Source organism: Rhinatrema bivittatum, chromosome 4 (assembly GCF_901001135.1).
Source record: "Rhinatrema bivittatum chromosome 4, aRhiBiv1.1, whole genome shotgun sequence".
In the NCBI taxonomy this organism is placed as follows: Eukaryota; Metazoa; Chordata; class Amphibia; order Gymnophiona; family Rhinatrematidae; genus Rhinatrema; species Rhinatrema bivittatum.
In genome coordinates, this window is record NC_042618.1 from 18291767 (window position 1) to 18304698 (window position 12932).

The 12932-nt window shown below is 45.9% G+C and overlaps 2 protein-coding genes across 4 annotated transcripts in view; both read right to left on the reverse strand.

Annotated features, from left to right (window-relative positions):
* LOC115089645 (epithelial cell adhesion molecule-like) overlaps positions 1-1829 on the reverse strand; it is a 30119-nt gene extending 28290 nt beyond the window's left edge. For both annotated transcript variants that reach the window (XM_029597779.1, XM_029597778.1), the window contains exon 1: positions 1687-1829. In XM_029597779.1, the coding sequence (XP_029453639.1) occupies positions 1687-1771 (85 nt within the window). In that variant the 5' untranslated portion in view covers positions 1772-1829. The remainder of the gene's footprint in view (positions 1-1686) is intronic.
* A 2136-nt stretch (positions 1830-3965) lies between these two features.
* Positions 3966-12932, reverse strand: part of NRDE2 (NRDE-2, necessary for RNA interference, domain containing) — a 58382-nt gene continuing 49415 nt past the window's right edge. The window contains exons 11-14 of one of the 2 annotated variants that reach the window (XM_029597781.1): positions 11152-12077; positions 9650-9788; positions 6715-6786; positions 3966-5861 (exon numbers count right to left, since the gene is read on the reverse strand). In XM_029597781.1, the coding sequence (XP_029453641.1) occupies positions 5736-5861; positions 6715-6786; positions 9650-9788; positions 11152-12077 (1263 nt within the window). In that variant the 3' untranslated portion in view covers positions 3966-5735. Of the gene's footprint in view, positions 5865-6714; positions 6787-9649; positions 9789-11151; positions 12078-12932 lie in introns of both variants that reach the window. The other variant, XM_029597780.1, reaches the window with a different exon arrangement.

Consider the following 12932-nt stretch of genomic DNA (forward strand, 5'->3'; position numbering starts at 1 on the left):
CGTGCCATTTGAATGAGATTGTTGTACACCTATGGTCACTTAATTAAGCTGGAAAATCATCATGGCCAAGGAAATGGAACGGATGTAACCTTCGTGCTGTAAATGAAAGAAAATATCTTTACACTAATTTTTGTTTTTGCTGACTTCAATAATTTTGAGGCAACCCTTGGCGAAATGTGCGCGTGCTGGCTTTCTTTGAGAGCCTTGGGAGCTTCTCTTTAAGAAAAGTGGCTCTATTATGCTCTTGACTTGTTAAGTCACTATTTTCTATTGTCATGTTGGTGTTTTTTCATGTGTGAAGGATAGTTGTGCAAATTTGGTTCAATCTATATTTACAGATAGCTTCAAGTACGGGTCTAAAAACCTAAGTGAATGGTTGTTTTACCGTTCCATAGTTCTGAGGTCTTTTCCTCCAAAATAAAAGTTATAAATAAAAATATTATTAGGAAAACATGAGATGGCTGTGTTTTAGATACAGCAGGAAAAGTAACGAACCAAAGTGGCTGATGTTGCACTAAGAGAGCTATACCTGTTTCATTTTTGGGAAGCAGTTTTTCTGCTGGTCTCTAGTGGTTGCATTGCCACCAGACCCTCTGACTTTAGCATCCTTAAAGGACTGACTCAGGTGGGAGATGACCCTTCTGCTAGGGATGGGGTCCGAGCCAAAAGTGAGGGGGCCGAGGTTCGCTGGCTTGAGGCCGTTTGACATTTTCAGACTGTTCCAGGACAACTGGGGATATGCCTTAGTGGGAAAATAAATGGGAATTGTCATCTAAATCCTGTTTCATGTTGTTTTTAAAATGAAAGAAAAACAAATGAATATTTTGCTGCAGAAAACAAAAGCTCAGAAAAGCAAAAACCTCTCATTCCCTCCACTCCAGTCTGGCATCATTTTCCGACCTAAATGAAAGAAATTGATATTTGGTACTGAGCTCAGCGCTGCTGGCATCATTTAACCGTTGAAATACTGGTGGGGCAGGAGCGGCCAGGGATTGCTCCAGCTCCATGAAGAGAGACGAAGACTAGGGAGGGAGAAGATCCTAGGGAGGGGGAGGAATCAAGAGAAGACCTGGGAGGGGGTTGTGGTTTCAAAATGAAGTGTGCAGGTACGTGCTTCAGGACAAATCATTTGTTTTCAGTGTTCGACGTGCGCTCGTCCATGCTCAAATTCAAAGAGAGGGACTCCTGCCAGCCTTGTCCCCAGCTTCACGTCGGCCCTGTGTCCTCTTTTCCGGGTCCCTGCTCCACGTGACATGGAGATACTGACAGGGACAGAGAACACCTGGATATCCGATCTCCAGCACCAGGCAAACGTCAGACACTCATGGTTTGATTTTTACAGGAGCTAGCACCGAAACGAGAATTCGGCCCATGTACCTCGCGCTCGTAGCACTTCAGCAACATACACGTGAGTGAGTACGCGTGGGACGAATGCCCAGATCAACTCTTATCAGTACTGGACCCCCACGTAGCTTCTGAACTGGGAACAGCTAAGCAGGAACATTGTTACTGGGCCCACATCCATTAGAATTATCCAAACTGATAGTTGGATAGATTGTGGTAAAGTGACACTAAGAGCTGTAAGGCAGAGCCAGGATTAGAACCCAGGCTTTCTGAGCCCCAGCTCACCTCTCTCTGGTTGTAGTTGCTAAATGAGTCAGGAGTAAAAGCCATTTTTCTTCTTACCTGGGACCGGAGAGACCAGGAAGATGCAATCCAAGATTAACAGGGACAGGAAGAAGCTGTGAAAGCGAATTTTTTCCTTTGCCATGGGGAAGGGGAAGAGAAGGATGCAGAGCGACTGTACCGAGCAGGACCAGATTCTGCTTCTCCCCTTTACCTTCTGCGTGCGGCCTCATCTCAGCCGGTTCCAGGTCACCGAAGGCCCAGTTTGGCATTATAGCTCCCAGGCACTCCTGCTTACCAAGGTGTGCTGATACATATCTTAACTCACTATAAATAGAGTCATGTGTGCTAGAAGCTCTTTCAAGGGGAATGAACGCACAAGCACCCCCTACAAGGATCCGGACTGGAGAACAGGGACAAGCAGAACTTCACTCGCTCTTCTGCAGGCTCCCTTCCACCAAACTAAGGGGTGCCACCGGTTTTAAACAGGGTGACGCACCCCCTGAAAGAGAAGATTCAGCGACACGAGGCCCCTACCAGCCTCTAGTCTACAGGAAAGGCATGCGCGTCAATACTCGGGCAGACTTTGAGCTGGACGGTTTGTTTGCAAGAAGGAAAAGCTCGTTATGAACAGCCACCAAGTGCCTTGCATTCGGGCTCTTGCAGTTAATGCAACACAACGCACTGCAAGTGACCTATCTGCCAGTCCTGGTTAGTGGATGCCCTGCGGTCACCATTGCTTTGTACTTTTATAAACCGCTGTGCTGTGAACACATACCAAAAAGGGGGATAATCAAGCCAATAATTACGGTAACGTCACACACACTTCCCTTTGCAGAGTGATGGTGCTCTGCTGCCTGCACCGCTCCTCTCACCCCCGCCAGTCACTTCTCTCCCTCCCTTTATTTCACTCTGATCCTGCGTGCCACCACTTACCAGACCTTTAGTAACAGCCAGCTGCTCGGATATTAACTTTTCTCCCAGGGGAATCAAGAAAAGAGGACATGCCAGCCCACGCCACTCACTGCCTCCCCTTCCCAATGACATCTTGTGCTCTGCGCGGCCGATGTAACAAGTGCGCCGAGCCTACCGGGGTTTTTCTTTTAGTGCCAGCCTTACTCATATACGCAATTTAGGTTTTAGCGCTGAAAAGACCCGCGTTGAGAAACCCATGCACACAAATGGCATTTAAATGAAGCCATTAACTATTACAGGGCAATGCAGTCAGCCGCGTTAGCAGGAAGACATTTCAGTGCAGGTTTTTTTAATGCAGGAAACTTACCGCCTGGCTCGGGGCAGGAGTAAAACTTAACTCACGTTCCTGATGGCCTCGTTACACTATTGCTGTGCCCGGTTGTGGGAGTGTCTAGCTTTTTCTATCACACCGGGCACAGCAATAGAATAACTTTGGCCACCAGACTTCACTTGGCGTGCCTTGCCCAAATGGCCTTGCATGTGATATTGTGCCCACGTTGGGATGCCCAGTGCCAATCTTGCAGGTAAAGCCATTTTAGTCACACTCCTCCCCTCTCCAAGCACTCCTGTTTTAAAGCACTATTCTGCATTGGTGAGGATTTTTTCAGGTTAACTCATATTTTAGCACTTTTTATTTTATTTATTTATTTTTTTAATTTAGCATGCTTTTTTTTTTTTTTTTATTTAGCATGCTTTTTTTTTTTTTTTTATTTAGCATGCTTTTTTTTTTTTTTTTAAACTCCTGCTCGATTTCCATGCCATTAGCTTACTGCATCCCACAGGGACCTGTTTTTAATGCGCACTGTAACCCCTATTTTAGCGCGGGTTGTATTACATCAGCCCTGTGTGAGCCAGCCTTGTCACCTCCCCTTTCTTCTCCAGAATTAGGATGAGTTGCCCCCTTTATTCATGGCACTAGGATTGTTTGTACCAGCACAAAGCCCCAACAGCTGCCCAAACTCTCTTGTATGCTGTACAGATCCTCATTCTCTTCCTCCCCACAGATTCCTGAGGCCGAGGGTCAAGTTGACAGCTGTCAGCTAGCCACAGTGCAGGTACTAGAACAGGCAACGGGGCAGCTGGTAATGCTGAGAAGTAAAGCGAATGAACTATGCCAATTCAAGCACTTTTTTGTAGCCTGTCCAGGAGAGGGTTTAAGGCTCTTGCAATCACGCAGCTGCCTCAAGGTTGGTTACCTTTCACTAGATCCAGGAGCCACGGATGAGGGAGATCTGGGACACTAAACTTACACCCCGAATGATGTCATCTTGGGATTCCCATGTTCACAATTAAGGCACATGCTCATCACTAACAAATTCTATTTCAAATACTGGCACAAAGATCAATGTCAGATTAACCTTTACTCATTTAAGGTGTATTCTTTATTTTATATATACAATAAAATACAGAATAAAAAATTGGAAGGCTGATAAACCTTAATATGTTTTTACAATTCAATATATAAATACTATTTACAGCTGTGTGTTTTTTTACATCATCCAACATAGCTCATTCAAAAATTATGCACATTTCAACAAAGTGCAGTACACCTGGCATTAGAGAATTTAAAATGCTGCAAGATGAATATATAGCCAAATTCCAGAAAAACTGTTTTAAGTCGTATGTAAAAATATATACATTGAATGAGCAGACAGATTTACTGCAGGAGAGGCAGAGAATACCCCCAATGCAGTTAGGAAGTGAACGTAAATGCAGTGTAAGAACTACAATTCTATTTTATAACAGAGACCGGAGGTTACTCCTAGAAGAGACTTTGCACACATCCTCTCCGCATAAAAAAAAAAAAGCTTGACCCGGAAGCCACTGTATTACCGCATCCATCATGTCCCAGGGAAGCTCACTGCCCTGACCAGTACATGCTTTTGTGCTGATCCCCCACACCCATGCTCACACTGAAATGGGGAGTTCAAGCCTCGCAGGTGGCAGCAGATGGTTCGCCATCACAGACAGATTTTTGTCTGCTGCGAGCCGATGCTGCAAACGCTTGCGTTATCTGGAGGGATGTGCCATGCGTGTGATTTATCATACTCACACATGAAACCGGTGCATCCTGGCTTCTTTAGAATTAAGCAATCTGGAAGCTGCAGTGATGTGGGTTTTTTTTAAATTTAAAGCACCATTTCAGCTCTGTGGTAGAAGAGGCAGAACCCTTAGATAGTGCAGGGCACCGTGCAGGAGGAGCTGGCAGAGCTCAGAGGACTAAGGACAGGAGAAATTCTGGGAGGGCTGAGGGTAACTGAAGAAAAGGGAGGAAGGACCAGATACAGGAGGAACCTGTTCTATTTCTATTTTTCTCTCTATTCATTTCCCTCAGATTTAAAGTGTTTTAATTGATTCAGTTTTAACGCAAGAGGTACATGGGCATGGAGAAGATGTTCCCTGTTATGGAGCTCCAAATTTAGGCCACAGGGTTTCTGTTGTGTTTTATTACTGAATTTCTTCCGTGTGTGTATATTATGTTCTTATGTTCTGTTCCATCGCGGTGTCTCATTTGTGCTTTACGGTGGGTGTTGATTTTATTAGATTGTGATTTATTTGACTTGAATTGATGAATGAAAACTATTTTACGTAGAGTTAACGGTCTTGGGTGGGGCTATTTTTTTTTTATGTTGTGGCTTTATATATAACTTATTATGATTGATATATCTGACCGTTTTATGGTAAACCTCTGATTAACCTAGAAAGGCGATATATTAGGAGTATGAATAGATTAAACTGTGTCACGTTTTGCTTTAATGACAACCGCTCTGGAACACTGTAGAATGCTGGATACCCGCTTGAGACCCTCAAAAAAATAAAGTATATATTAAAAAAAAAAAAGCCTAAGGGCAGAGCATAAGGTAAAGAATGGAAATGCACATCAGGCCCTGCTACGCCATTCGTTCCCTCTCCGTCTGGTTAGCACATTTGTCCCGACAGGCAGGCACTTTGTAGAAGGCCAGACTGCAGAGCCTTCCGGATACCTTGTGCTCCTGCCTTTTTCTACAACAGGGATCACCTATTGCAAAAACCACATTTTCTATCCATTCTGCAAGATTCCTCTCTGTTTCTGAATCGCTCGGCGTTTGGCGGATTCCTTGGCGACCCGAGCCCGTGTCCGGAGCTGAAGCGGCTCAGTCTTCCAGCAGCAGCTCCAGCTCTTCCAGAGGCACGCGGACCCGCAGTTCCTTCTCCACCATCAGATCCAGGATCTCCTGGAGCTGATCCGGGAAGTAGTCGATGGCATCCATGTACAGCACCTGCTGGCCAAAGTGTGTGCATCATTACAAATCCTGCACCCAGAGGCTCCATAAGTAGTGCAGACAAACAGGACGATCGGGTCCCGAAAACAGCAGAAATAAATATATTGGGGGGGGGGGGAGAAGGGGCCTCAGGAGGAGATTTCAATCCACTCCTCATAAGATACTTCATGAAACCGAACGCATTTCCACAGGCGTATCGGATCTCATCACTAAACACAGATGCGGGATTTGGCTCCGAGACTTTCTTCGGATGTCGGGAATTTTTTTTTTTTTTTAAACCAGCAGAACAAATGAACTTTGTATAAATTTAAAAGGCGTTCTTCGGAGCATCTCAAATAATTGCCAAAACACGAGCAATTCAAAGAAGACAAAATTCAATGAACTCCTATCTTCCTTCTACCCACCCAAGTTTCCGTGATCCTGCAAACACGCTCACGCATGCACACGCATGCAGGAGTAACGTGTAAGTGCTGCACAGCAGATTACAAGGATCAGGTATAACAGAGACGCAGCTGGTAACCTTCCTCCCCCACAAGACAGGAGAAGGATCTGCAGCCACTAGTCCCGTCCCTGTTCACAGGACGATCCCAGGTCTCACCTCGAGTTTCTATAGAGAAAGGTTTGATGCCATTTTGGATAAAAGAAATGATATATAATTTTATTTCCAAAGTATTCTATAAAGAATAATGCCCCCCTCCAAACAATGCTTTTCTCAATAGGGATAAAGGGCCCACAGACAGAAAAGCCCTCAGCACATCTGGCTCCAAAACGTCTGCGTCACAAGGTCAGTGGCGGAAGCAGGACGCGCACCCGATTCCCGCTCCGCACCAGCACAGCCCCTTCCTCCTACCTTGGCCCAGGGACAGCTCTGAAGTGCTTTATAAAACAGCCCTTTACCGCCTTCCTTCTCGCCCGATGAAACCTGGGAAATGGAAAAAGAAAAAGTGATGGCAACACAGATGCAGCCGAGCTGAATGCAAAGTGTAAAGCTCTGTTATTAGCAGGGGCCCCGCACTGCGGAGGTAAATCAGCCTGGGCTCCAGAGGGCGACTGTCACACTGGGGGGGAGACACAATAAAGATTTTGCTTGACTCAAATTCCCCCCTCCCCCCCCCCCCAAACGTAACCATAGCACATTCAGGGGGTGCAGGTGGAAGTCCATTCATGCCTCTTCTCCTCCAGTCACCCTTACACGTTCGCCCTATTTTATTCGCCAGCCTGAACCCAGCGACCCCAACAGAAAGTGATTCTTGCCCCGCTGCAGTCACAAAGCTCCCAAAACGTTGCCACTGGTTTTTTTCTGGTCTTTACCAAAAAGCAGAACCCTAGCCTAGCTGAGACAGGCCTTGCTGTTTTTTGCCACAGAAGAAAGGCCAAAAACAGTTCTACCCTTTAAACATCACTCACTCACTTTCTCTTAGAGCAAGAGAGGCAGTAATGCTTTTTTTTTTTTTTTAATTAATTTGCACAAATTTCTACACTTTGTCATTATGGGGTATTGCATGTAGATTGAGGAGGAAAAACATGCATATTATCCATTTTAGAATAAGGATGTAACATAACAAAATGTGGAAAAGGCGAAGGGGGTCTGTGACTTTAAAAGTTATTTACTCCTCTGCACACTGCAAGGGTTGCCAAGTCTCCTACAGCAGAATATTTCAACGCAGGGCAAATCTAGAGGAGCTGAAAGCGCTAGCGTCCCAGAGCTTCATCTCTCAGCTCTGTGAGGATTTGTAGGCCGCCATGACAGCTCGTCTGTTAAAGTGAAAGTCAGAACGACCAGAGCTAGCTGGATACGTTATCCGCCTAACTCTGAATATCCGGCTAACTCAGCTCCTTCCTGTCACGCCCGTTTCCCACCCCTGACTTATCTGGCTAAACACTCAGCTGGATAATTGAATAAGTAGGACTTATCTGGCCAAGTATCAGTTTGAGTATCGGGCTCTGTATGTTTTCTTAGTCTCGGTTTAAGGAACGTAGCCTTATAAGTCCGTGTAGTGTGCGTGTGCCCGTGTGTCTCCTTTCACTTTCTAAACAGCAGGACCTAGGTAATCAACCTTTGTATGGCGGCAGCTTTTGGAGGCACATCAGACTTTTCAAAATAAGTGAGAAATATGGGGGGGGGGGAGGTGCAGGAGGGGGCAAAATGGGGCAATTTTCTCATAAGCAATGCATGGGGGATTGAACGGACGCTATCTAGAATGTTACAGCTTCTTCTGGTTTTATCCATCTTAAATTTATATTGAGGAATTAAACAGATAAAGAAAAAAAAAAGGAGAAATTTATAGATTGTCTTTCCGATTGTAGCTCAAGGCAGGTCATAGAAATAACCTTCAACAGAAATATAAGAAAGTACAATATTAAAAGGGAAATCAAACAACCGTAAAACTTCTAAAGATAAATCCTAAGAAAAAAAAGGCCATCAGATAAGAAATCCGAGAACCAGAGCGCCCATTATGTAAAGCAGTAAAAATAAAATCAAAATAAATACAGACCCTAGATATCAACACAAAACTAATTTCTTAAAACCCAAGAACGCTACTAGAGCTCTCTCTCGGGTGCTGTGCCCTTCAAGTTGCCCCATGGCAGAGCAGATAAGGCGCCTCTTCACACTGGGGTGGATTTTAAAAGCCCTGCTCGCGTAAATCCGCCCGGATTAAGCGAGCAGGGCCCTCGCGTGCCTAATTTGCATAGGCTGCCGACCCGCGTAAGTCCCGGGGTTTTTTTAAGGGGGCGTGTCGGGGGCGGGGCGCCGGCCCGGGGGCGTGATCGAGGCCTCCGGACCAGCACCCGGGTCGGATGACGGCGCGCCAGCAGTCCGCTGGCGCGCGTAGATTTACGTCTGCTTCTCGCAGGCGTAAATCTAGGGACAAAGGTAAGGGGGGGGTTTAGATAGGGCCGGGGGGATGGGTTAGGTAGGGGGAGGGGAAGGTGAGGGGAGGGCGAAAGAAAGTTTCCTCCGAGGCCGCTCTGAAATCGGAGCGGCCTCGGAGGGAACGGAGGCAGGCTGCGCGCCGATCCAGGATTTTATAAGTTACGCGCAGCTATGTGCGTAACTTATAAAATCCTGCGTACTTTTGTTTGCGCCAAGAGGCTAAGAGGTGAAAGCAGTTACAATAAACAAGGAGCAGAAAAACTGGGAGTGGATGGATGGCCATGGGAGTGAAATTAGGATAGGGAAACAAAGTTAGGACCTCAACACTGATTTTCAGAACTGGGCACCTAATTTAGGAGCCTAAATCTATGAAAATGAATAGCAGGCCTAAATGACGGATCCTAACTTCTAGGTGAATTTTCAGCCGAAAACCTAGGTCCCTAAGTTTGGATAAAATTAGGCACCCAATTTAGGAGCTCAGCTTTTTTTTTTTAAATATTGGCCTATACGTATCTTCCAAAGGAAGCTCTGATTTGTGAGCCCTGACTAAGAAAAGTCTCTATGATGCCGGGTATCGCCTGGCAGGGGGATAAGCAGAGAGGAAAAACCTGAGCAGTCTGAATGAAGGCTCAGAGCAACATAGCCCAGCAGAGACGGGCACCGATAGGCCTGGAAGCCACACCCCCCTCCCTACATATTTCATTTCTAAAAAGGCACTTCCGTACCAAAACTATTTCTGGCCAAGCACGCATCCATTCAGAAATCCCTGATGTGCTTTTCTATTGCGCAAACCACACACATTTGCAGCTTATTATGGGATAAAAGAAGTCACTCCTGGAACAAATACGTAAACCACAAATGAGTAATTAACATGCTGACAACTACACAGAAAGTACAGCTCTTCTCTCACCATAAAGTGCAAATACATCCTCCACAACAGCGGGCAGTGAGCTCCCTGTTGGCTTCGGACGGCGTGTTCGAATAACGCTTTGATCCGGTTTGTCAATCCTGTCTCAGGGATTGTTGCATGGATCGCTCCTATGTCTTGCCTGTAACAGAGGACCGAAAAGGGGCGTAACACATCGGCGGAGAGAGGAGGGATGGCATGCACCACAACCTCGTCTGCTGTTGGAAATTTCACAAAATACAATTTTTTTATTGGGTTTTTTGGGGGGTTTTTTGGCAGATCTACACTGATCTACCAAAAAAAAGCATGAAAGTGCTTCCTTACAGCAACTCCTCATGACAGACTTTTGTGTTGCTCATTGGTAGACTGCACAAGACACTACTGCAAAAAATGTGATTCAGATGAAGGCATGTTCTGCTCACATAAATTTATGGCCACTTATAAAAGGTTACTGGCTAATAGGGTCATTCATCAAAATGCGTTAAGGCGTTAATGCACGCCATAATGCATGCGATAAGATCACTAACGCATGGAATTTGGGTGGAATTTAGGAAAATGAGGGGCAATATCGCACCATACATAAGAACATAAGAAATTGCCATGCTGGGTCAGACCAAGGGTCCATCAAGCCCAGCATCCTGTTTCCAACAGAGACCAAAACCAGGCCACAAGAACATAAGAACATACGGTAGCATAATGCATGGAATCGCATGGTTTTAACACCAGAAATAACTACACTTTTTTTCCTGGCGTTAGGCTGTGCGATATGCCCGAAATGGCCATAACGTAATTCGAGATAAACTTTTAGAATTGCATTTTGACCATTTCTGGGCTTGGGAAAGAGAGGGGAGGGAGAGAGAGAGAGAATGGGGAGGAGAGAGAGAGAATGGGGAGGAGAGAGAGAGAGAAGGGGGAAGGGGAGGGAGAGGGGAGGAAAGAGAGAGAGCGCATCTCCTGGGAGGGCCTCACAGTGTGCAACTCTCTAAAGGAGGGCCATCTAATAGCTTGAGGTGATGTGTTGGTGGTGATTTAGGGTTTAGGAGCCAGTTTCTCATGTAGAGTGAGACATACAAACTTACCAGTCCATCAAGCTAGGGTGAGAGAACATTGTAGAAATGGCATCTTTGTGAGACTTTCCTCACTCCAATTGATGTCAAATCTTCACCAAGGTGTACCGTGCTGTTCGTGTGTCTCACTCTACATGAGAAACTGGCCCCTAAACCACCAACACCTCACCTCGACCTATTAAGATGGCCCTCCTATAGAGATATAAATACTTCACTACTATGACGGCCTTGTAGATAGGATCTCTCTCTCTCTAGCACAAGATGTGAAAAATAAGGATTATCGCAGGGCACGCTAAGTTTACCGCACCACGTGATACTACTGATGCGAAGCAGTAATTCTAAAATTTCCCTAAACACGCCCCTTTTTCTTAACGCAGGCATTATCAATGCATTAATAACGCATTTTGATTAATCTAGGGGTTAGTAACTAGAATTTACCTCTGAACTGTCTCCACAAGCTTTTTTCTAGCTTGCTCTGCCTGGATCGCAAAGAGCCATGGTTCAAGGCATGTGGAGGATCTTCTCATGTTGTCGAAAAATTTCCTTGCTTTACTAGCATTGTGCAATTTACTTTCCACTTCCACATAGGACTTCCAGAGCAACTGGTTGCCAGGATACAACCTCAGAGCCCCCGTAAGGGTCTCTCTCAGCGAACTCAAGGGATGCACGCCAACTCTGAGGTGATACCTGAGCAAATTTGCATGCATCAGAGAGAGGGTTTCAAGTGCAGTCGGCGAACTCCGAGTTTCCAGGTTCCCATCACTAGGTCCTCCAGCTTTCTGCACGCTAACACCACTAGCTTTATCGGTAAAAAGTCCGAAAACCTGAACCGCAGCTTCAACCCCCACAGTCAAATACTGGAAGAGGGCAAAACAACCCACCAAGCTCACAAGGTGGTCAAGGGACATGCTGTGGCCACCGACGCAGCCTTCCTGGAGGCAGTCACGCACTGCGTGCTCGTACACCTTCCGAGCTTTCAAAACGCCGACCGATAAAACCTGCCCGTTGTAGGGGACGTACGGCGCGCTATCGGCGAGCTTGGTCAGGACGTGGACAGCGCGGGAGCTGACTGTTCCTTCCAGGCTCGTCAGCAGGCCCACTTCCAGTTCAGCATAAAGCAGGCACAGGCTGCACAGCCCAGCGCTCTTCAGCCCACCGCTCCCTGCCAGGCTGATGGCTGTATCGAAAACCTTACGGGAATCATCCGCGTTTCCCAGCAGCCACTCCAGGCGGGCATACTCTCTCCAGAGGGGAAGACTGTTTCGGTTCTCCACTTCCTTAAGGAGGCGTTTGGCTAGCTTTTTGCTCTTTTTCCCCTGAGACTTCAGGTTCTTCTTGTTTTTCACTCGTAAATACCAAATGGCCTGAAATTTAGAAGGACAAAAACATTTTTAGAATGGGCCCTGTTTTTGGAATTTTCAATTTCATGAGTCCGTTTACCATTCATCACCAATGTGCACACATCGTTAAAGGCAATCAGGAAAAGAGATTGCAACAAGGAAAAAAAACCAACATAACAGTAGATAAGGCCCATCTAGTCTTCCAGTCCTGATGCAATACCCGATCTCAGGCTTTACCCTCACATCCTCCTCTGTGCTTATCCCAGGCCTTCTTGAATTCTGTCATAGATATGGCCTCCGCCACCTCCAGCGGGAGGCCACGCCACAAATCCACCACCCTTTCCAAGAAGAAATATTTGTGTGACTCTTGCGTCTATCCCCTTTGAGTCGCATATCATAAACCCCTGTTCTAGAACTTTCTTTCAGTGAAAAAATGTTTGCTTCCTGTGCATTATACTTTTGAGGTATTTGAATGTCTCTTATCATATTTCCTTCCCCTGCAGCCAGGTTATTCACATTTAGGTTTTTATGCCCTATCTTGTAGAGTTTACAGTGCATACTTTGCGTCTTTTGGTGCAGACATTCTTTGGACCACGTCTATTCTGTCGATATCATTCTTGAAATATGACTTCCAGAACTGGACCTGATACTCCAACTGAGGCATTATCACCTTCGTTTCTTCTCCCTCGAATCCCTCTCCCTATGCACCCTGGGATTCTTCCAGCTGTCAACTCAAATATGTGTACTTGCTCTTAGTTATCAATAGTACTTTAAATAATTGTGTCTTTCTTATACCGAGACAATAAGTCATAGCCTCTGGTGATTTGAAGTTATACAGCGAGCTTCAACCAAACAGGATGCCTTACAAGCACTTCAGAC